This window comes from Chiloscyllium punctatum, chromosome 21 (assembly GCF_047496795.1).
Source record: "Chiloscyllium punctatum isolate Juve2018m chromosome 21, sChiPun1.3, whole genome shotgun sequence".
Lineage (NCBI taxonomy): Eukaryota > Metazoa > Chordata > Chondrichthyes > Orectolobiformes > Hemiscylliidae > Chiloscyllium > Chiloscyllium punctatum.
Window position 1 is genome coordinate 20,034,405 of NC_092759.1, and position 24,456 is coordinate 20,058,860.

Sequence of the window (24,456 nt, forward strand, 5' to 3'; positions counted from 1 at the left end):
TCAGCAAACCTACCACAGAATGGAGTTTGAACAGACTCTTTCAAGGCTCTAGGGGACCAACATACAGATCCCTCCATGACTCCCAGGTACTAGGTGAGGGCAGTTACAATCAAGCTATCAGAGAATCTCATTATGACCTAAACACTTTGCCTTAGAAAAAGATGACATTGGACCCATCACTGAGTTCAATTAGAACCCAAATTATTACATTTATCAATGAATGTAATCTTTAGAAGATCAAGCCATGCCACAATGGCAAACACTTCCTTTTCTGTCAGAAAGTTGAGACTTCAGGCAGCACTACAAAGACATGAACACATATACGGACAGACACTCCCAGTGCAATCCTGAATGAAAGGTGCAATGTCAGAGGGTCAGCGCTGAGACAGCTGCACTGTCAGAGGGTCAGTGTTAAGGGAGCCCTGCACCATTGGGGGGTCAGTGCTGAGGGAGCGCTATGGCGGAGGGTCAGTGCTGAGGGAATGTTGCACTGTCGGAGGGTCAGCATTAAGGTAGGATGGCACTGTCTAAGGATCAGTGCTCAGAGACCGTTGCACTATTGGAGAGTCAGCATACATATTGAGTGCTGCACTGTTGCAGGGTTAGTGCCAAAGGAGTGCCAGACTCAGAGGGTCAGTACTGAAGGAGAGCTGTACTCTCAGAGGGTCAATGCTGAGGGAACGTCACACTGTCAGAGGGTCAGTACAGAGGAAGCTTTGCATGGTCAGAGGATCCATACTGAGGGCATGGAGGGTCACTGCCTCAGAACGTGCTCATAGGAGAGGATAAGATATGGGAAAATTAAAGAAATGGTTTGTCTTTGATGATGAGTTTGAACTGGCCACTGGAAGCAGTGTGGAGTCAGTAACCTTCGTGCCCGCTTGCCGATTTCACTCCTTAACAGACTGGCATTTTCGATGGGATTCTTCAGTGCTGTCTGCAGTCCTTTTAGGTGATTCCCAGTGGTCTGCATGATAAAAAGCAAGGATACCAATCAGTCCGAGTCACTGCTTTTATATTAAAAACATGTCAAAATGCTTCAACAGGCAGAAAAGGAAATAGACTTTGACTAAATGCTTGAAAGTATACATCATGCAAATGTCAGGTCATTACTGAAATAGATCTAACAGGTAGGAATTTGAGAAGTTCCAATGCTTGGGATGAGGACAGAGGTGGTATTAGTGACCAAGATGACAATTAGGCCAGCAAGGGAGGTCAGTACTGATTTGGTTACATGCGGATATAACATGGACAACAGAACAGGGCAATCTTGAAGCATGTAAAATCTCACTGCTTTTCTATACTTTCAGAAATGTCTCCACTGACTTAGATTTCTGGTCCCCAGCATTGCAAACCTCTGCACACTCCTATCCACCCATTCAGTTATCCTTTTTCTCTACTTTGGAAACAAAACCCTGCATCTATAATCACAGACAGGCAAAAGTGAGGACTGCAGATGCTGGAGATCACAGTCTAGATTAGAGTGGTGCTGGAAAAGTACAGCAAGCCTCAGATGCTGCCTGACCTGCTGTGCTCTTCCAGCACCACTCTAATCTATAATCACAGATACTCTGGATAATTGTTGCTAAGAAGAGAGAGACACTTTGCCTAGGTTGGTCATGTTGCACTCTTTAGGAAAAATGTATGAATGCTAAATTTTGAGCCAATAGGATTGTGGCAGTATAAATTTTTACGGCTGATTAAAATTTCACATTCGTGCATTTTGTCACAAAGCTGATCCCTTTTTTCTAAAAGCTGATCCTTTTCTCTAGGATACTGTGTCCTTGCTTTTTTTTCCAGAGGGGTCGTAAACGGGCCAGGCTCTGATTACACTGGTTTGGTACAGAGCTGAAAAGGATTTTGAGAGGCCTTTTGCTTATATGTAAACAGATGAGACTTCAGGCCAAAGTGGTCATGTTTTCGAAGTGATCTGTATAATGAGAGTGGTCAGCTCTCTATCTGAGCAGTTCAGTCCAGAACTGGTTGGGAGTTCAGCAGTGGACTGTGTGAACAGACTCTCTCTCTTTCTGCCCTTCTAACTTCAACCTGTAAACACTCGTTCCTTTTTTTAAAAACTGTTATAGGGGGGTTTGCTTAGTGGGACTGTTGTGTATATTTGAAACAGCATAATTAAGTCTAGTTTGGGTAGACTGAGTTCTGTAGGGGTTCTTTAATATGTTCGTCGTGTTTTATTGTGTAATTCTGTGAATACGTTTTTGTCTGTAGTAGTCAACCTCGCTAGCTTACTCTGGGTAATTTTCACTGTAGACTTACTGAAACAAATTGTAAATTTATGGTCTGGACTGCCTGCTTAAAAATGTTTTGAGTGATCTGGCCTAGTCCATAACAGATTGGGGGCTCTTTGCAGGATTTTAAACAGCTAGTGGTAGGTGCTAGTGTCTTTATTTCGGGTGTTGGTTTGGTTGGAATAGTAATGGCTCTTTCAGTCACCAAAAGTTTTCTGGAAGTGGATGTGGTGACTTTGGAAGTTTCGCAAAAGGTGAATAAGACCTAGCTGCAGGAATTTGCAGACAAGCTGGAGTTGGAACTGCTTGTTTCTGTGAGGAAAGGAGAGACAATTACAGCAGTAGCTCAGCATTTAAACTTGGAGAAATCATTAGAATCTATAGAGGTGGCAAGAATTCAATTGCAAATGAAGCAGCTTGAGTTTGAGGTGAGAGATAAGGAAAGGGCAGCAGAAATGAAACAGTTTGACTTACGATTAAAAGCAGAAGAGAGGGAAAAAGAGAGAGGAGCAGAACAGAGGAAAAGAGAGTTTTTGAACATCAGAAACTGACACTTAAAAAGCAAAGTCAGCTTAAAAGGCTGGAGATAAAGGCTGAAGGTAACCTGAACGAGAAGTAGTGCAAACTCATGTGGAAGAGCAGAGAGTTAAAACAGCAAGGTTAGCAGCTGAAGGGGCGGATGATTATGAGCCGGTCCATAAAACATGGTTTGGTTTCTAGAATCAATTTCAGTCCATGAGAGATAGAAATTGGGGCAAAGAGAAATCTTCACATGGAAAGGGAAAGGTGAATCTCAGTGAAGGTCATAAGGATAACTTACCACAGGGTAAAACAGAAACCCTTGAGGAGGTCAAAGAAGTTAAAAAGCTCTAGTGTTTTCATTGTAATAAAGTGGGCCACACAGAATCACAGCGTTGGTGGGCTAGGAGAAAGCCAGATGTAGGAAAACTGGACAAGCCTGGGAGTTTTGTTGGACTAGTAACAAAAAGCACACGGGAAGTTAGATAACTGTCTCAGAGTGTACAAGATGATCAGAGGTTGGTTAAGGAGGAAGTGCCAGATCTGCGTACAAAATATGCATGCAAGGGTAAAGTTTATTCACATAGGCCAGGAGTAGCAGGTAAACAGGTTACAATATGAAAGGACACAGGATCCTCTCAGTCTGAGATGCTGAAGGATGAGGCGATATGTACTTCTGAGGGACTATTGCCAGAAAAGGTACTGGTAACAGGAATTCATGGTGAGAAAAGAACGCTCAATTATGTAAAGGAAGGTTAGAGAGTCCAGAGAAGAGTGGAGAATTTGTGGTAGGAGCACTGGACAAACTCTCAGCTGCAGGAATACAATTGTCCTTGCAAATGATGTAGCTGATTCACCGGTAGGCATGCTGCCTACTCTAGTTGAAAAGCCAGTGGAGACACAGACAACTGAAGAAATGAAGGGTGCCTATTCAGGAACTTTCCCAGATTGTGTGATCACAGGATCACAGAGGCACAAGTTGAAGCAGGAGAGATCAAATGGCACAGATAAGGAAGCTGACATAGCTTTATCTGAGACCCTTTTTGACTAGATTAAGTGGGGCAGGGCAGGAACAAGTAGATAAACAGGCAAGTATCTTTAAGCTCTGCTAAGCTGATTGAGTTACAGCAGAAAGATGAGACCTTAAAACAGTTGTGTCAAAAGGCATATACAGGGAAGGAGAGTGAATGCATCCCTGTGTGTTATTACTTAACAATTGATGTCTTAATGAGGAAATGGAGACCATCACATATTCAAACAGATGAGAAATGGACAGAGAATCATTAAATTGTTTTGCCAGTCAGGTACAGAAAGGAGGTGCTGCAAGCAGCACATGAACTTTCACGTGAAGGTCATTTAGGGGTGAGGAAAACACAGGCTAAGGTACAAAAACATTTTTACAAGCCTGGACTAAACAAGGATGTATTTGAATTTTGCCAGACGTGTCATACATGTCAGCTAATGGGAAACCACAGGCAGTAATAAAACCTGCACCGTTAATACCTCTTCCAGCATTCGAGGAACTTTTCACAAGAATCTTGATTGACTGCGTAGGTCCCCTACCTCAAATAAAAAGTGGGAATAAGTATTTATTAACAATAATGGATGTGCCGACCAGATTTCCAGAGGCAATTCTGTTACACAACATCACAGCTATAAGGGCTGTAGAAGAATCACCCCAAGTTTTGACTAGATACGGACTACCAAGAGAGTTCCAGTCAAATCAAGGATCAATCTTCACATCCAAACTATTCAGGGTGGTTATGGATAACCTGGGAATAAAGCAATTCAAGTCTACTTCATACTATCCTGAATCGTAGGGAGCACTACAGAGATGGCATCATACATTAAGGAGCATATTGAGGGCTTATGGTTAGGATTATCCAGATGATTGGGATAAGGGAGTTCCATTTGTACTTTTTAACGATCAGAGACACACCAAATGAATCGACCAAATTCAGTCCATTTGAATTAATTTTTGGGCATGAAGTAAGAGGGCCGTTAAAATTGATTAAGGAGAAATTAATAAATCAGAATTCAGAGACCACCATTTGGAGTACGTGTCACATTTTAGAGAATGATTAAGTAGACCTGGAGAGTAGTCTGGACAGCATTTAAAAATATCACAGCACACAATGAAACGGGAAGCGGATAAGAAATCACAAATTCACAATTTTGCAATTGGGGATAAGGTATTGGTGTCACTTCCAGTAACAGGTGAGCCTGAAAAACAAGGTTGAGTGGACCTTATCAAATCGAGAAGAAATTGAGTGAGGTGAGCTACTTGATAAGGACTCCAGACGGGAAGGAATCTCAGAGTGTGTCATGTGAATATGCTCAAAGGGTATTTTAAAGGAAAGCAAGAGGAGAAGGTGTTAATGATCACAGCACAGAAGGAAGAAGCAAGTTCAGGAGGATTCTGAATTGGACATTCCTCAAATCAAATTGGACAATGAGGAAGTTGTCAAAAATTGGGATAAATGATTGAGTTACCTTCCACAAGGAAATCGAAATGACCTGAAAGAGTTATCGCTATCACATGGGGAGATATGGGGGAAATACACTGGGAAGTTATAACCTGATTGTGCATGATGTAGAGATAGGAGATGCTATTCCAATTAAACAACATTCTTATACTCATAACCTTCTAAAGTTGGCACAGGTTCAGAAGGAGATAGAGCGTATGCTCCATGATGGCATAATCAAAGGGAGTTACAGTGACTGGAGCTCACCCACAGTCATGGTGCCAAAGCCAGATGGTACCCAGTGGTTATGTGTGGACTATCCCAAAGTCAACACCGTTACAAAGACTGATGCATATCTAATTGCACGTTAGGAGGACTGTTGAAAAAGTGGGACAAGCATCTTACATTTTTAAGTTGGACTTGCTCAGAGGCCACTGGAAAGTACCTCTGTCAGAGGGAGTAAAGGCAATTTTAGCTTTCGTAATGCCAAATTGGGACTTTATCAGTTTAAAGTCATGCCATTTGGTAAGAAAAATGCTCCAGGCACATTTCAGAGACTGACTAATAAGGTCATTGCCAGATTACCCAACTGTGTGGTGTATATTGATGACCTGGTGATTTGTAGTCACTCATGGAAGGAACATTTACAGTATTTATCAGACTTGTTCGATCGACTTTGGAAGGCAGGCTTGGTGGTAAACCTGGCTAAAGGTGAATTTGCCAAAGCCCAAGTCACCTTCCTGGGCCACGTTATTGGACATGGACAAATGGCTCCATGAGATGCAAAAACAAAAGTAAATGGGGGACTTCCCACACCGTCAACGAGAAAAGCAGAAACACGGTTCCTGGGATTGAGTGGACTTTACTGAAGATTTGTGATGAACTTTAGCAGTGTGGCTGCTCCACTCACCGAATTGTTAAAAAAAGACAAGTTTCAGTGTACAGTCAAAAGGCATTTGACAGCCTAAAAACTGTGTTAACCACTGCCCCAGTATTAGCCACCCTGGATTATACAAAGCTTTTCAAAGTGGCTATCGATGCCAGTGATGTGGGTGTCGGTGCGGTACTCCAGCAGGAGGATGACGAGGGAATAGAAAGACTCATCGAGTATTTTCCCAGAAAGTTGAATCATCAACAGAAATATTTAACGGTGGAGAAAGAGACTTTAAGCTTGGTGTTGGCATTACAACATTTCAGTGTTTATATTACCAGCAATGCATCTGAGACAATCGTATACACTGATCATAACCCATTGACATTTGTGGAAAGATTTCAGAACAAAAATGCCAGTCTGTTTAGGTTGAGCTTGTTGTTGCAGCCATTCACTTTGACAATTGTGCACGTGGCAGGTCGCGAAAATATGATTGCTGATGTGTTATCGAGGCTTGAATGAGATACAGAGATGCTCGGTGGCAGGTGTGCCACAGCCTGAATTTGCATGTGGTTGTGCATGTTTGTATGTGTCCAGTTAGTATGTTATATGTGTGTCTTTAGAGTACTCACCGGGTTTGAAGGGTTTTAAAAATGAAGCCATCTTTCAATGTTGATGGTTCATTTTTTTTCAAAGGAAGGAGATGTCACAAAGCTGGTCCTATTCTCAAGGACACAGTGTCCTTGGTTTTTTGCAGAGGGGTCTTAAACGGTCCAGCTCCAATAAGACTAATTTAGTACAGAGGTGAAAAGGATTTTGAGAGGCCTTTTGTTTATATGTAAACAGATGAGACTTCAGGCCAAAGTGGTCATGTTTTAGAAGTGATCTGTATCATGAAAGGAGAGTGGTCAGCTCTCTATCTGAGCAGTTCAGCCCAGAACTGGTTGGGAGTTCAGCAGTGGACTGTGTGAACAGACTCTCTCTCTTTCTGCCCTTCTAACTTCAACCTGTAAGCACCTGTTCTTAAATTGTGTTTTAAGGGAGTTTGCTTAGTGGGACTGTTGTGAATATTTGGAACAGCAAAATTAAGTCTATAGTTTGGATAGACTGAGCTCTGTAGGGGTTCTTTATTCTGTTCTTCGTGTTTCATTGTGTAATTTTGTGAATACGTTTTTGTCTGCTTTAAAACCTAGTAGTCAACCTCGCTAGCTTACTCTGGGTAATTTTCACTGTAGACTTACCAAATCAAATTGTAAATTTATGGTCTGGGCTGCCTGCTTAAGAATGTTTTGAGTGGTCTGGCCTAGTCCATAACAATTTGTCCTGATGATTGCAAGATGACAAACTTTGATACGATGTCTATCTTTTCAGCGTGCTTCAAGGAAGAGGTTGTTAGTCTGAATATGTCCATTCAGTCCCTCTCGGAGGAGTCTGGGGAAATATCCGGGAAATATAATTGTGAGGAAGCAGGATATATTCAGGCTGAGGTGACTCAATCATTAGTGGAGCTTTTTTTTGTGGGTGTTGTTTGTCACAGGTTGTACTCACAACAAATTAGTTTGTTTCACTCAGTGGGCGTGTGACTTTGGGTGAATTTTCACCAACCATGCATTTGCATCCAATGTAAAGATACTGCCTTCAGGAACTCTCTTCTCATTCCACCACCAATCCCTCCCACTGAAAAAGGCTCAGGTGACTGGCTCTATGATAGATCAATGTAACTTGCCCCACTTCCTTACTGGCTCCCAACACCACCCCAACCCACACTGCCATTAGCTGTGCAATTTATCCCCTTCAAGTGTTTATACCTTTGCCTGAATCTGTTTCCACTTCACTTTCATTCCAGATCACAACTCGCTGCATCAAAAAACCTTCTTCTCATCTCCCTGAAGCTCTTTTACCATCTCTTCAGCCTTAGCCCCTCTAGTTACTGACCTTCCCATGCTGGTAACTGTTCTTCCTTTTTTACACAATTCAAGCCCCTCGTTATTTTGAGTAGCCTCACTTAAATGTCTCCCTTGTCCGCACTAAGGAGAACAATCCCAGCTTCTCTAATCTCTCCAGGTAATTAGAGTCATAAGATGTACTGCACAGAAACAGACCCTTCAGTCCAACTCATCCATGCTGACCAGATATCCCAACCCAATCCAGTCCCACGTGCTTGCATCCGGCCCATATCCCTCCAAATCCTACCTATTCATATACCCACCCAAATGCCTCTTAAATGTTGTAATTGTACCAGCCTCCACCACTTCCTCTGGCAGCTCATTCCATACATGTACCACCCTCTGCGTGAAAAAGTTGCCCCTTAGGTTTCTTTTATATCTTCCCCCTCACCCTAAACCTATGTCCTCTAGTTCTGGATTCCCCCACACCCCAGGGAAAAGACTTTGTCTATTTATCCATAATTTTGTAAACCTCTATTAGGTCACCCCTCAGCCTCCGACGCTCCAGGGAAAACAGCCCCAGCCTGTTCAGCCTCTCCCTGTAGCTCAAACCCTGGCAACATCCTTGTAAATCTTTTCTGAACCCTTTCAAGTTTCACAACATCTTTCCCATAGGAAGGAGACCAGAATGGCATGCAATATTCCAACAGTGGCCGAACCAAAGTCCCGCACAGCTGCAACATGACCTCCCAACTCCTGTACTCAATACTCTGACCAATAAAAGCAAGCATGCCTTCTTCACTATCCTATCTACCTATGATTCCACTTTCAAGGAGCTACGAACCTGCACTCCAAGGTCTGTTTGTTCAGCAACACTCCCTAGGACCTTATACACTTAATGGTAAGTCCTGCTAAGATTTGCTTTCCCAAAATACAGCACCTCACATTTATCTAAATTAAACTCCATCTGCCACTTCTCAGCCCACTGGACCATCTGATCAAGATCACGTTGTAATCTGAAGGAACCTTCTTCGTTGTCCAGTACACCTCCAATTTTGGTATCATCAGCAAATTTACTAACTATAGCTCTTATGCTTCCATCCAAATCATTTATATAAATGATGTAAATTAGTGGACATAGCACCGATCCTTATGGCACTCCACCGGTCACAGGCCTCCAGTCTGAAAAACAACCCTCTACCACCACCCTCTGTCTTCTACCTTTGAGCCAGTTCTGTATCCAAATGGTTAGTTCTCCCTGTATTCCATGAGATCTAACCTTGCTCACCACTCTCCCATGGGGAACCTTGTCGAATGCCTTACTGAAGTCCATATAGATCACATCTACTGCTCTGCCCTCAGTCACTCCTCTTTGTTACTTCTTCAAAAAACTCAATCAAGTTTGTGAGACATGATTTCCCAGGCACAGCCATGTTGACTATCCCGAATCAGTCCTTGCCTTTCCTGTCCATCAGGATTCCCTCCAACAACTTGCCCACCACTGACGTCAGGCTCACTGGTCTATAGTTCCCTGGCTTGTCCTTACCACCTTTCTTAAACAATAGCACCACATTAGCCAACCTCCAGTCTTCCGGCACCTCACCTGTGACTACAAATATCTCAATAAGAGGCCCCGCTATCACTTCCATAGCTTCCCAAAGAGTTCACAAGTACACCTGATCAGGTCCTGGGGGTTTATCCCCCTTTACGCATTTCAAGACATCCAGCACTTCCTCCTCTGTAATATGGACATTTTGCAAGATGTCACCATCTGTTTCCGTACATTCTATATCTTCCATGTCCTTTTCCACTGTAAATACTGATGCAAAATACTCGTTTAGTATCTGCGGCTCCACACAAAGGCTGCCTTGCTGATCTTTGAGGGGCCCTAATCTCTCCCTCGTTACCGTTTTGTCCTTAACGTATTTGTAAAAGCCCTTTGGATTCTCCTTAACTCTATTTGTCAAAGCTATCACATGTCCCCTTTTGGCCTCCTGATTTCTCTCTTAAGTATACACCTACTGCCTTTATACTCTTCTAAGGATTCACTCGATCTATCCTGTCTATACCTGACATATGCTTCCTTCTTTTTCTTAACCAAACCCTCAATTTCTTTAGTCATCCAGCATTCCCTATACCTACCAGCCTTCCCTTTCACCCTGACAGGAATATACTTTCTCTGGACTCTTGTTATCTCATTTCTGCAGGCTTCCCATTTTCCAGCTGTCCCTTTACCTATGAACATCTGCCCCCCAATCAGCTTTTGAAAGGTCTTGCCTAATACCGTCAAAATTGGTCTTCCTCCAATTTAGAACTTCAACTTTTAGATTTGGTCTATGCTTTTCCATCACTATTTTAAAACTGATAGAATTATGGTCGTTGGCCCCAAAGTGCTCCCCCACTGACACCTCAGTCACTTGCCCTGTCTTATTTCCCAAGAGTAGGTCAAGTTTTGCACCTTCTCTAGTAGGTACATCCACATACTGAATCAGAAAATTTTCCCGTACACACAAATTCCTCTCCATCTAAACCCTTAACACTATGATAGTCCCAGTCTATGTTTGGAAAGTTAAATCCCCTACCATAACCACTATTATTCTTACAGATAACTGAGGTCTCCTTACAAATTTGTTTCTCAATTTCCCTCTGACTATTAGGGGGTCTATAATACAATCCCAATAAGGTGATCATCCCTTTCTTATTTCTTTGTTCTACCCAAATAACTTCCCTGGATGTATTTCTGGGAATATCCTAAGTACAGCAGTAATGCTACCCCTTATTAAAAATGCCACTCCCCCTCCTCTCTTGCCTCCTTTTCTGTCCTTCCTGTAGCATTTGTATCCTGGAACATTAAGTTGCCAGTCCTATCCATTCCTGAACCATTTCTGTAACTGGTATGATATCCCAGTCCCATGTTCCTAACCATGCCCTGAGTTCATCTGCCTTCCCGGTTAGGTCTCTTGCATTGAATTATATGTAGTTTAATTTAACAGTCCCACCTTGTTCTCTGCTTTGTGCCTGCCTGCCCCTGACTGTTTGACTTACCTTTGTCCTAAACTGTACCAGTCTCAGGTTGAAATCTTTCTTCACTTTCTCCATGGGTCCCACCACCCACCCCCAAGCAGCTTTAGCAAATCTCCCTGCCAGTATATTAGTCCCCTTCCAATTTAGGTGCAATCCATCCTTCTTGTTCAGGTCACTTCTACCCCAAAAGAGATTCCAATGATCCAAAAATGTGAATCCTTCTCCCATACACCAACTCCTCAGCCATGCATTCATCTGCTCTATCCTCCTATTCCTACCCTCACTAGCTCATAGCACCGGGAGTAATCCAGATATTACTACTCTCGAGGACCTCCTTTTTAAATTCCAGCCTAACTCTCTAATTTCTCTTCAGAACTTCAACCTTTTCCCTTCCTATGCCATTAGTTCCAATGTGTACAATGACCTCCTGCTGGTCCCTCTCCCCCTTGAGAACATTCTGCACTCTCTCTGAGACATCCTTGATCCTGGCACCAGGGAAGCAACACACCATTCTGATTTTTCACTGCTGGCCATAGAAACGTCTGTCTGTACCTCAGACAGGAGAGTCCCCTAAAACAATTGATTACTTGGAACCCGACATACCTCATTACATTAGAGCCAGCATCAATACCAGAAACTTGGCTGTTCGTGCTATGTATCCCTGAGTGTCCATCACCCCGTACATTTTCCAAAATAGCTTATTTGTTTGAAATGGGTATATCCACATAAGACCCCTCCACTACCTGCCTACCTCTCTTACCTTTCCTAGAGTTAACCCATCTATGTGACTGTATCTGAGACTTTCCCCCCTTCCTATAACTGCCATCCATCGTATCCCCTTGCTCTTGTAAATTCCTCATTGCCTCTACCTACCTCTCCAACCGATCCATTCGATATGATAGGATTTGCAACCAACAGGATTTATTGCAGGTATAATCCTCAGTAACCCGTAAACTCTCCCTAAACTCCCACATCCGACAAGAAGAGCATATCACTCTACTAAGGGCCATTTTTGCTTCTTTCAATCTACAGACCCAGAAAGTAGCATTGTCTTATTCCTCTACAAAACATTGCTCCAGATTAAATTAATACTTATGGCTTATATTTTAAGTTTAATCAAGAGACATAGCTCAATAAAACATATAATCAAGAAAGAACCCACCTCTACTCACTCTCTATGACTCTATACTACAGACTTATTTTAAGGCATGCTCTTAAAATCCACCTATCTGCTTCTGTGCTGTGACCTTTCCCAAACAGGTTCCTCCAAGATCAGTTGTGAATTTCACTGTTTTTTAATTTTCCCAGACGCACTCCAATGTCCAGCGATACATGAATTCAACAGCAAAGGCAGTAACTGCTAACTCTGCCAGTTAGCAGTTTGGGTTCTTCTCTCTGTCTCTCTCTCTCTCTCTCGCGCTGACATCACCATGTGCTTCTTTTGTCTGTTCTTCTCCCTCTTAAAACTGCTGTTGTTTTGCCTTTTTTTTCCTCCAGAGTTCCAAAACAATGCAACAGCATATAAAACAGTAATTGCTGCTCCTGGAATTCGAGGAAATCACCTCCAACACCTAAAATACCTCAAAAAAGGAGCAGCTATTACATCCAGAAAATTTTCCTCTCCTCCATCTTGGATTACCCAGAATCCTTGAAATCCATTCTTTCTAGAAATGTTCTACTGAATCCCCTTATTACCCTTTGCAAAACCTAAACATGATTTCTAAAGTATGGTGTTTAGAACTGAATACAATACTCCAGTTGGGTTGAACAAGTGATTTATAATGACTTGATAAATTTCCTTTCTTTTGTACAGTCTGCACCTTCTAATGAAGCCTAGGACCTATCTGTTTTTCTTAATGTGTCCTTCTACTGACACGTGTGCGTGAAGACAAGGCAGTTTAAAAAAAAAATAGATAGATCATAAAATCATGGAACGGTTATGGATTAAAAGGAGACTATTTGGTCCATTTTATATCACCTTCATAACTCACACTCCAAATAGCAAGTCCAATACATGAACCCCAAACTGAAAATAGAGACAGAGGGATAGGGAGAGATACAGCTGAATGACACAGGCATCACTGGGTACAGATACAGATACAGCAATTAACCTCCACCTCAAATAACCCACTGTCACAACCAACTGGATTCCACACCTGGATAGATAGGAGTGTAGAATTCAAAACACAGCCAGATCAGCTATGATTTTATTGAATGACAGAGCAGGCCTGAGAGACTGAATGGCCTCATTCTGCTCCTAATTTCCATGTTTGCATATATGTTATGATCCCACACCAGAAAATAGAGTGGGGATGAGATTGGGCTTTCTTGCAATGCTCCCCTAATAACAAGTGATAAACACCATGACACATATAAGCTAAAACAGACTGGGTAGTGACGGTGGAGTAAAGCTTATGAAGAGTTTGGGAGAGTCAGAAACAAGAAGGTCAAATACATACCTGAATACCATTGAGTGCAACAAAAAGCCGAAGAATATCATTTGTTCCCTCAAAAATGCGGAAGATCCGAAGGTCCCTCATCACCCGCTCAACACCAGCATCCTAACAATAGATAGGATGGGTCGAGACTCAGCATTAATCAGTACGTGCATTTTAAATGCCTCACTTTTATGCTTAAGTCTTTAAAAGCCTTATGTCATTTCAACACCTCACTTCTGCAACCTGTCTCGAGCTCCACAACGTCAACCCCTCACAAGATTTCTGGGTTAATTGGATAGCCTAGCCTAAAGTGCCAGCATTGGAACAATGGGCTGAATGGCCCTCTTCTATATTTATAGATCCTGGTTGTTTTCTAAACTCAATTTTTAAAACTTCATTCAAATGATTATGAGCAACACAGGCTGGTGCAGCATTTTGTAGTCATCCATAGTTAGCCTTGAGAAGCTGGTGGTGATCTGCCTTGTAGAAGCTCGGTGGTCCCTGAGGCATAGGTAGACTCATAATGTCATTAGGGAGGGAGTTTAGGGATTTTTACCCAGTGACACTGAAGGAACAGACATATATTTTCATGTCAGCATGATGAGGGGCTTGGAGGTGAACTTGCAGGGGCTGATATTCCCATGTGTCTGCTGTCCTTGTCCTTCTAGATGGAAGTCGACATGAGTTTGAAGGTATTGTCTAAGGAACCTTGGTGAGTTTCTGCAGTGCATCTTGTACACAGACACACTGTTGCTACGGAGCACCTCTGGTGAAGGGAATGGATGTTTGTGGATGTGGTGCCAATCAAGCAGGCTGCTCTGACTTGCATAGAGTCTGGTGGAGCCGCACTCATCCAGGCAAGATGAGTATATTCCATCACACTTTGGACTTGTGCTTTGTGGATGGTGGACTGCTTTCAGGAGTCAGAGGCAAGGTATTTGTTTGAGGATTCCTAGACTGTAACCTGCTCTTATAGCCACTGTATTAATATAGCTAGTCCATTTGTGCTTCAGGTAGTAACCACGTGATAGTCAGACGAGGGGATTCAGAGATGGTAATGCTATTGAAATTACAGGGGGTGACATTTGGATGCCCGATGTGGGTGAAGAGAAGACTCTGTGACAGGCAGTCACCATCACCAAGCGGGGCCAGGTGAGATGATAGGAATAAACAGGTCTTTTCCCCAGTGGCAGGCAGTGACTAGTGGAGTAGTACAGAGATCAGTCCTAGGACCTAACAATTCACAATGTACATTCATGATTAGTATGTGGGAAGTAAATACCATACCTCCACATTTGCAGATGACACAATGCCGGGTAGGAGGGTGAGCTAGGAGGAGGATGCAGAGAAATTTCAGTGTAATTTGGACAAGCTGAGTGAGTGGGCAAATGCATGGCAGACGAAGTACAATGTGAATAAATATAAGATTATCCATTTTGCTTGCAAAAACAGGAAGTCAGGTTGTTATCTGAATGGATATAACTTGAGGAAAGGGAATGTGCAATGAGACTCTGGTGCCCTCATGCACTGAAGTTAAGCAAAAACAAATTGATGGAGAAACTCAAATGGTCTGGCATCATCTGTGGACAGAAAGCAGAGTCAACATTTCAGGTCTAGATCCCCCCTCTTTAAAACTGATTCAGAACATAACAATTAGTTCTCAGTCTCGAACAACGGGGACACAGTCTCAGGATTAAGGGTCAGCCAGTCCTTTGGACTGAGATGTCTATTCTCAAAGATAGTGTCTTTGGAATTCTCTCTCCTTGAGAGCTGTGGATGCTCAGTTACTGTGTGTGTTCAGATTGACATTGATAGCTTTTTCTAGACTAAAGGTATTAAGCGATATGGAGATAGCCCAGCAAAGTGGCATTAAGGTACAAGTCAGCTAAAATCTTACTTAGGGAGAGGAAAGGTAATGGCCCATTTGTGCTATTTCTTAGTTCCTATTTGAACTTTTCTCTGGTCATGGTGGTCAGGTATAACAATACTCATACCAGCACTAACCTTCATGAAGCCCATTCCGCCCATGAGCTGAATACATTCGTCAGTAACAGTCCAGGCAGCCTCCTGCAGAGAGATTATGAGCAGGGTCAGTGTAATTTGAATTAAATAATTCATTTCTTAGGATTAGGACTCCATTCTCCATTATCTTCTCCTCTTGCCCCCAATCATCATTAGGTAAAATTCTCCCAACTACCAGAGGAAACAGTCTGCGAACATGTATCAACACATTAACCATAAAACCAACATATCTTAGCTGAAATGCAGGGGTAAAATTTTCCTTCTCTGCATTCCTCAAACAGGGACCTTACTGCAAGACACTTGGGCGAAACTGTGATCACCACATGATGAGAAACTCACCAAGGTTCCTTAGACAACACCTTCAAACTCATGCCCACTTCCATCTAGAAGGACAAGGGCAGCAGATATGTGGAGACACCACATGACTCAGTGGGCAACACTCTTAGCACTGATTCAGGAACTTGTGGGGTCAGGTCCCAACTCAACAATTTGAAAACAGAATCCAGGCTGTTATACTCAGGGCCAGTAGTAGGGGAGTGCTACACTTGGAGGATCAGTGCTGAGGAATACTGCACTGTTGGAGCGTCAGAGCTGAGCTGAGGGAGTGTTGCACTGTTGGAGGCTTATTACTGAGCGGGTGCTGCATTATTGGAGGGTCAGTGCTGTGGGATTGCTGCATTGTTAGAGGCTCCTTTTTTCAGCTGACTGTTAAACATGACGCCATGTTTGTTCTTGTATTGAATAACAGAGCCATTCAGCATGGAAACAGACCTTTCAAATTAGTTTCCCAAACCAAAGTAGTAACATTTGTCTGCGTTTGGTTCATATCCCTCATTTGAGGGCCTGGTGCAACATTTAGCCCTCAATTCACTATATCACTAGAAAACATTATTTGGTCCTGAATTTGATGGGTCTGTGGGAGCTCCCTGTGAATTAAATGGCATTTACAAATGTGACTCCACTTGGAAAATGCTGAATTGGCAGTGAAGAGTATTGTAATGTTTCGAGAGTTGGAAAGGTGCTTTGGAAATGCAATCTTTCTGTTTCAAGTGTGAGTCAGATTAAGACATGGGTTTGGCGAGTGGCTAAACCATTTGCTGTTGAATGACAGATCTGAAAACCCCAGTCTGAACCGCTGTATCGGAGAAGAATGAGAATTCTTTCCCACCATAAATAAAGGTCAGTCCTGAGATCGAAACAGGATCATTTGCTGTGCTCAGCAGCTAACCACCTATCCATTGCATCTTAAATAAAAAGCGACAGTGATTCCTTGGGCAGTGAATGGCAGAAGTCAAGACGATACACTTTGACCAATTATGAAGCATTTTTTACTGCAGAAGAAACAGGATTACTAACGCTGTTTAAAGTAGATGACAAACAGGTTTAACATGCACTAACTAAGCAGATGAAGAGCAACACTCACAGATGCAAAGATCTTGCTGATGGCAGCTTCTATCTGGAATTCGGTTGCTCCTGAGTCCATGTTTGCACTGATCATGTACGCCATTGACTGGAGAGGAGGGAAAAGAAAGAATTACTGTTACCATCCACAAGGATGATAATTACTGCTGCTGTTTCAACTGCACTTTCCACTCCACAAAATCAGCTTTTATCAGGTGGCTAAGCACTCTCCACAATGACAAGTTCAACCCAGGAGACTTGAGCACAAACATAAGGTTATCACACCCAGTACAGTGTTGAGGGAATGCTGCACTGTCAGAGGGTCAGCACTGAGGAAGCGGGCCTCACTATCTTGGGTTCAGTCCTGAATGCGTGCTGTATTTCAAATGAAGCATTAGACTAAGGCAACATCTGCCCTCTGAAGTGGATCATAGAGTCTTGCAGTATGGAAACAGGTCCTTTGCCCCAGGTCCTTGTTCATGCCATCCAGGTTTCCTAAAATGAATGAATCCCATTTGCCTGCATTTGGTCCATATCCCTCTAAACCTTTTCTATGAATGTATCCATCCAGATGCCTTTTTAATACGGCAATTGTACCTGCCTCAACCACTTCCTCTGGCAGCTCATTCCCTACATGCACCAATCTGTCTGAAAAAGTTGCCTCTCAGGTCCCTTTTCAATCTTTCTCCTCTCACCTGAAGCCTATGTCCTCTAGGTTTGGACTCCCCCACCCTGGAGAAAAAAAACCTTGGCTATTCACCTTATCCATGGCCCTGATGATTTTATAAACTGTTATAAGATCACCCTTCGGCTTCCTGCACTCCAAGGAAAAAAGTCCCAACCGGACCAGCCTCTCCTTATAACTCAAACATTCCAGACACAGTAAAATCCCTCTAAGTGTTTTTTTTCAGCATCCTGTCCAGTTTAATAACATGCTTCCTATAACAGAGCCACCAGAATTGTACACAGTACTCCAAATGTAGCCTTACCAATGTCTTGAACAGCTGTAACATGTTGTCCCAACTACTGTGCTTGATACAGTCACTGATGAACATAAGCATGGCAAAAGCCTTCTTCACCATCCTGTATACACGTGATGCTACTTTCAAGGAACTATGTATCTCCACCTGTAGGTCTCTGACGACACTCCCAGGGCACTACCATCAACTGTGTAAGTCCTGCCCTGGTTTGTCTTTCCAAAATGAAACACCTTGCATTTATCTGAATTCAACTCCATCTGCCATTCCTTGGCTCACAGGCCCAGTTGATCAAGATCCCATTGTAACAATATTATGGCTTTATTTAGTTCATTTGAGCACATATAGTTTCTGATAATTTAACTTTCTATCTTTATTCCTCGATTTCTCCTCCTGCTTCAACCTGTGGCTTTGTAACCTTGGTACCGCGGTTAGGAAAAATCCCAGGATATATTTCCTGTAACACCTCAGTTGCCTGATTGTTCACTGGCTTTTCAACAACAGTAACCATCACTCCCACCTATGTTTCAGCTATATCATTACTAAGGATAAACTATATTTCCGGAACTAAGCATCTCTCTATTACTCCTACCACTATTTTACCATTTTTCACCAAACTCTCCAACCTCATGTTATATAACACTGCTCTTCTCACTAGGAATTCCACATTTTATCACCCTTTCTGACAATACTCCTTTTGAATTACACATCTCCTCATCTTTTACCAAAGATTAACTTGCTTCTGTATCTCTTAAAATCTTAATTTATTTACCTACTCCTCCTGGCATAGACACGTAAACCTTACCCATGCAAGTAAATTCTTTAAAGAGATCTCACACTTTCTTCTCAACCAACCCCTGACCAGGTTGCACGTTCTTTTTCAGCTTTTGAGCTTCCCCTGTGCTTCCCTGTACCACTTCAACAAAAACTCACTGGTTTATCCTGTTTTCCCCACATGCATTTTTCCAATACCTTTTCTAAACCACTAACACCGTAACTTCATGTGGCTTACTTTATTACAGTGAAACCACTTGAGTTGTTTAACTTCTCTTTCCTCCTTTTGGGTTTCCTTTTTACCCTGTGGTAAATTATCTTTAGTCCCTTCAATTATATCTCCTTTTCCCTTACCACCTGAGGCTCTCTCTTTTCCCTAATTTTTATCTGTCACAGATTGAAATTGATGTTGGAAGCCAAACTTTGATTTATGAATCAACTCAATCATCTGCCATTTCCCCAGCTAATCTTGTAGCCTTAACTCTCTGCTCCTCCATATGAGTTCGCACTCCCTCAGGAAGTGAATTTTTGAATTCCTCCAAAATAATCATTTCTTTAATAGGATCATATGTTTGATCTATTTCCAATGCCCTTATCCAGCTATCAAAATTACTTTGTTTGATACTTTAAAACTTAATATATGTTTGACCAGGTTCCCTCCTTAGATTCCCAAAATGTTGTAGGCTTCTGGTACTTGCTCACATGAACTTAAGATTATTTTTTTCTTCATTATACTCCCCAGATACTTCCTTTGATAGTGATGCAATTACCTCACTAGCTCAAACTACCAACTTATTTGGGTCAACAAAGGCCACCGGCTATTTCATTTGTTTATCCACTTTCTGAAAGGAAATGAAAAAGGCTTCTCCGTCCCTCTCATTGAACTTAGGTAAGCTTGGACATACTTAAACAGATCCCCACCAGACCTTTGGCTACAATGGGATTGTTCTCCATCACTGTCCTCATCACCACTACCTTTCACTTCTACTTCCGCCATTTAAGTCGACTTTGAGTTTTACTTCCAATCTCTGAATTTCAAAGATTTTCTCCTTTTCTTCTGCTGCAGCCATCCTTTACTTTACTTTTCCCCTGCTTTTAATTGTAATACAAACTGCTTCACTTTCCTTTTTTTTTCGTTGTGCCAGGGCTATTCTTTTTCATTTCCTTTGCCATTGCTTCTATTTAAGCTGTTTCATTTGCCATTGAATTTTAGCAATCTCCAATGATTCTGATTGAATTTCTGGCAATGATAAATGTACAGCCAAAGCTGCAATTACTTCCCCTTTCCTCACAGATACAGGCTTCAACTTGTTTGCCAATTCTGAAAGTGTTGCTTTGCTCGCTTTCTGTCAAACTCCTCAAATGACTTCTTTCACTTCCAGGAAACTCAGTGACTGAAAGAACCATTATTACACAAGGCACACCCGCTTTAAACTGACCAAATGCAACACCCAAAATAAAAAAAACACCAACACTCTCCACTCACTGTCTTTGAGTTGAATAATCTTGAATTCAGACCAAGCCCCCTAAAATATATTAAGGTAGCCTAGACTCTTAACATTTTTTCTTTTAAAAGGTAAGGTGTTGCTTTCTTAACATTTTTTCTTTTAAAAGGTAAAGTGTTGCTTTCCAGATACAATTTGATTGGTTAAACTACTCAATGTAAAACACACTTTCTACACTACAGTTAAAAACAGACTACAGCTAAAATCCTATAAACACACACTTGGCAAAGGCAAGTTCAGTAAAATAGATCCAGCAGCATTAGAGGAGGAAAATCAACATTTTGTGTCGGGACCCTTCATCAGGAGTCCTACTGAAGGAACCCAACTCAAGGCTTCAACTTTCTGGCTTCTCTGATGCTGCCTGACATGCTGTGCCTTTCCAGCTTCACATTTTGTTGACTGCAACTTCCAGCATCTGCCGTCCTTAATATCTCCAAATTCAGCAAAATAGATTGTCTCACATGCAAGTTCAGCAGCAGGAAGAGAACCTCAGCTTTTAGCTGTAAGAGAGTAGAATCAGAACTTCCACATCCAATTTCAAGACCCCAGTTATTCTGGAAAGCTAGAATTAAAAACCTTGGTTCTGTGAGAGCTTGACTCCACCCATTCAGGCTGTTTCTGTTGTTTAACAACTTTAAGGTCATAGGCCTGCAGTCTGACAATAACCCTCTACCACCATCCTCTGTCTTCTACTATCAAGCCAATTGTGTGTGAAGTACAGCTCACCACCTCTGCTTACCTCTGTCACATACTGCAGCATTGCCATCTGAGCAACCTTCTCCTGAATGGCACCAAAGTTGTGAATCTTGTTCCCAAACTGGGTCCGATTTGCAGCATGGTCAACCTAACATTGGGAAATAAAACACAGCGTTGGAACAAAACCACACAGGAGGGGCTTGGTTTTACTCTATTTTTGAACAAGTATATGTTCCTGAATTTGCAAACAGATTTGATGGGATTGATGTTTAGAAGATGCCTCAGTTTGTGGATGAGACAAGCATTAGGGGCCATTATGTTGGTCAGTCACTAAACATCAATGGGAAATTCAGGAGAAATATCGACCCAAGAGAGTGGACAGAATATGGAACACCCTCCCACAGGAGTGGTCGAGATAAATAGTGTGGATACATTCACAGAGCAGCCTGGAAAAACGCACAAGGGAGAAAGAAACAGAAGTATATGCTGATCAGGTGAGATGAAGAGGGCTTGAAAGAGGCTTCTGTGCAGCAGAAACACTAATACCCTGTACCAAACAGATGGGGCAAACAGCTTGTTCTGTACTTTTGGGAATATAAAAATATAAACTACATGGGGAAAACACAAAGATGCTGAACTATTTGGACACCTTCAAGAATAGAACTTATTGCCCTTCAATGTTGGAAAACCTGCCTTTGGAAGATACTATAGGGCCTCTCCGAAGATGGCTGTCTCACAAACCTGGCTGAATTTGACTTCTGCTTAAATGCCGGAACGAAGGCTCAGTGGTTAGCACTGCTGCCTCACAGCAGCAGGGAGCCAGGTTCGATTCCGGCCTCGGGCAACGGTCTGTGTGGAGTTTGCACATTCTCCCAGTGTTTGTGTGGGTTTCCTCCGGGTGCTCCGGTTTCCTCCCACAGTCCAAAGACGTGCAGGTTAGGTGAATTGGCCATGCTAAATTGCCCATAGCGTTAGGTGTATTACTCAGAGGGAAATGGGGTCTGGGTGGGTTACTCTTTGGAGGGTTGGTGTGGACTTGTTGGGCTGAAGAGCCGGTGTGGGGAATCAAATCTAAAAATCTAAAAAGTCCTCAGCAGTTGGGAAAGAAATAAAAGGAAAATCAGTAACAAAGAGCACACTGTTTAAAGACATGATTTCCAATTGAATTGATGCTTCTATAAGTACATGGCTGTCAGCAATTCGATTTTGTCAACATGATGGTCAGTGGACTGGAAGAATTCATCAATCTGGATTCTTTATTTTGTAGACCATTGGTCAATGAGGATATTTTCCCCAGTTACTTTTTAAATGATATCTCTGCAGAGTTGTTCTCTGTATGTATGTAAACTGTTTGGGAGTAAAAGGAGACACCTTCTAATCGTGAAGTATAACATGGATAATAACCAGTTTTGCCAATTGTTTTAAAATAAACTTTGCGTAAGGATAAAGGGATTATTTTGTTGATTGATGGTCAAAGCCTTTTTATTCTGGAAGGCAGTACCAAAGGGAAACAATTCTGGTGATTGAATTTAAAAATTTATATTAATGGTGCAACTTATGGAGCATTTTGGCTTGATTATCAGTACGTTCCCCCCTTTCAGTTCCAGCAATACAATAACGAGAATCATAAATTGAGGTGCCACTTAGCCCATATGCCAACTGTTTGAAAGGGCAAACCAGTAAGTGCTGCTATCTCTGCTCTCTGTTCACAGTCAGAGTCATAGAGATGTACAGCATGGAAACAGACCCTTCAGTCCAACCTGTCCATGCCAACCAGATATCCCGACCCAATCGAGTCCCACCTGCCAGCACCCGGCCCATATCCCTCCAAACCCTTCCTATTCATATACCCATCCAAATGCCTCTTAGGTGTTGCAACTGTACCAGCCTCCACCACATCCTCTGGCAGCTCATTCCATACACGTATCACCCTCTGCGTGAAAACATTGCCCCTTAGGTCTCTTTTATATCTTTCCCCTCTCACCCTAAACCTATGCCCTCTACTTCTGGACTCCCCGACCTCAGGGAAAAGACTTGGTCTATTTATCCTATCCATGCACCTCAATTTTGTAAACCTCTATAAGGTCACCCCTCAGCCTCCGACGCTCCAGGGAAAACAGCCCCAGCCTGTTCAGCCTCTCCCTGTAGCTCAAATCCTTCAACCCTGGCAACATCCTTGTAAATCTTTTCTGAACCCTTTCAAGTTTCACATCTTTCTGATAGGAAGGAGACCAGAATTGCACACAATATTCCAACAGTGGCCTAACCAATGTCCTGTACAGCCGCAACAGGACCTCCCAACTTCTGTACTCAATACGCTGACCAATAAAAGAAAGCACACCAAACACCTTCTTCACTATTCTATCTACCTACAACTCCACTTTCAAGTAGCTATGAACCTGCACTCCAAGGTCTCTTTGTTCAGCAACACTCCCTTGGCCCTTACCATTAAGTGTATAAGTCCTGCAAAGATTTGTTTTCCCAAAATGCAGTACCTTGCATTTATCTGAATTAAACTCCATCTGCCACTTCTCAGCCCATTGGCCCATCTGGTCCAGATCCTGTTGTAATCTGAGGAAACCCTCTTTGCTGTCCACTGGACCTGCAATTTTGGTGTCATCTGCAAACTTACTAACTGTACCTCTTACGCTCACATCCAAATCATATATATAAATGACAAAAAGTAGACCGGTGTATTTTTATGTTTTAACAGTTTGCCCTATTCTCCATTGGAGATTTATTACTGAATCTGTTTCCATCACTTCTGCAAATGATGGGTTACAGGCTGATTCGCCATGTGAGAAATGATTTCCCCATCTCTTCAACACGACTCCTTATGAGAACTGTCTTGAATCAATGTCTTATGAAGCCCAGTTGTAGAATGTGACTGGAGGTGCCAGTGACTGGAAGGTTTATTCCTAAACAAAAATGAGGACCCACAAACGCACTATCCATGGGTAAAGGTTCATTCACCCAGATTCCTAATAAATTCACCATTCAGCTGGGGATGAATGAATTAATGCGTGCATTCAGAAAGGACAAAGGCAGTGGTAGCATAGTAACAGTGTTAACTGGAGGGCTAAAGCAGGAATTGGACTAAATGTAGAAAACTCAAGCTCAAAGCCCAAGTTAGTTGAATTATGTCTGAAATATCACAGAATTGTTACATTTGACCCATTGTGTTCCATGCTGACTCTACAAATGTATCCCATCTAGAGCCATTCTATCATCTCTCTCTAACCTTTTCAAATAGTCTAATCTCCTTTGGAGTACCTCAAATGAGTCTGATCTATATTGCCTTTAAGTAGCACATTTCTAATCTGGAAATATAAGTCAGTGTCTGTCATATACCGAGTAGATTCAAAGACTTGTAGAGGTGACACCTGTGAAATGCTAATAAGATGGCATACATGATGCAATGCCACATGGTGGTTCTCTCTTGCACGACTGAATGCCAAGATGAAGACAGTAAAATGTTTCTTAAATAAAGTTGATGTTGTCCTTATGTTGGACTGTTAGTAAAAATCCAACTGGCATGTCCATATCTCTTCAGTGAAGGAAAACTGCGTTCTTAACCAGTCTGGGCCTGTTTGTAACTCCTGTCCCAAACCAGGGTAGTTAACTCATAACTA

The 24,456-nt window shown here is 42.3% G+C and overlaps 2 protein-coding genes across 2 annotated transcripts in view; one reads left to right on the plus strand and one right to left on the minus strand.

The window, feature by feature from the left end:
• LOC140492474 (disks large homolog 1-like) overlaps nucleotides 1-24,456 on the plus strand; it is a 400,047-nt gene that overhangs the window by 95,286 nt on the left and 280,305 nt on the right. The gene's annotated exons all lie outside the window — the stretch shown is intronic.
• LOC140492644 (very long-chain specific acyl-CoA dehydrogenase, mitochondrial-like) overlaps nucleotides 1-24,456 on the minus strand; it is a 76,523-nt gene that overhangs the window by 16,263 nt on the left and 35,804 nt on the right. The window contains exons 11-15 of the mRNA XM_072591677.1: nucleotides 20,868-20,972; nucleotides 16,895-16,981; nucleotides 15,454-15,516; nucleotides 13,471-13,572; nucleotides 870-967 (exon numbers count right to left, since the gene is read on the minus strand). Of these exons, the coding sequence (XP_072447778.1) occupies nucleotides 870-967; nucleotides 13,471-13,572; nucleotides 15,454-15,516; nucleotides 16,895-16,981; nucleotides 20,868-20,972 (455 nt within the window). The remainder of the gene's footprint in view (nucleotides 1-869; nucleotides 968-13,470; nucleotides 13,573-15,453; nucleotides 15,517-16,894; nucleotides 16,982-20,867; nucleotides 20,973-24,456) is intronic.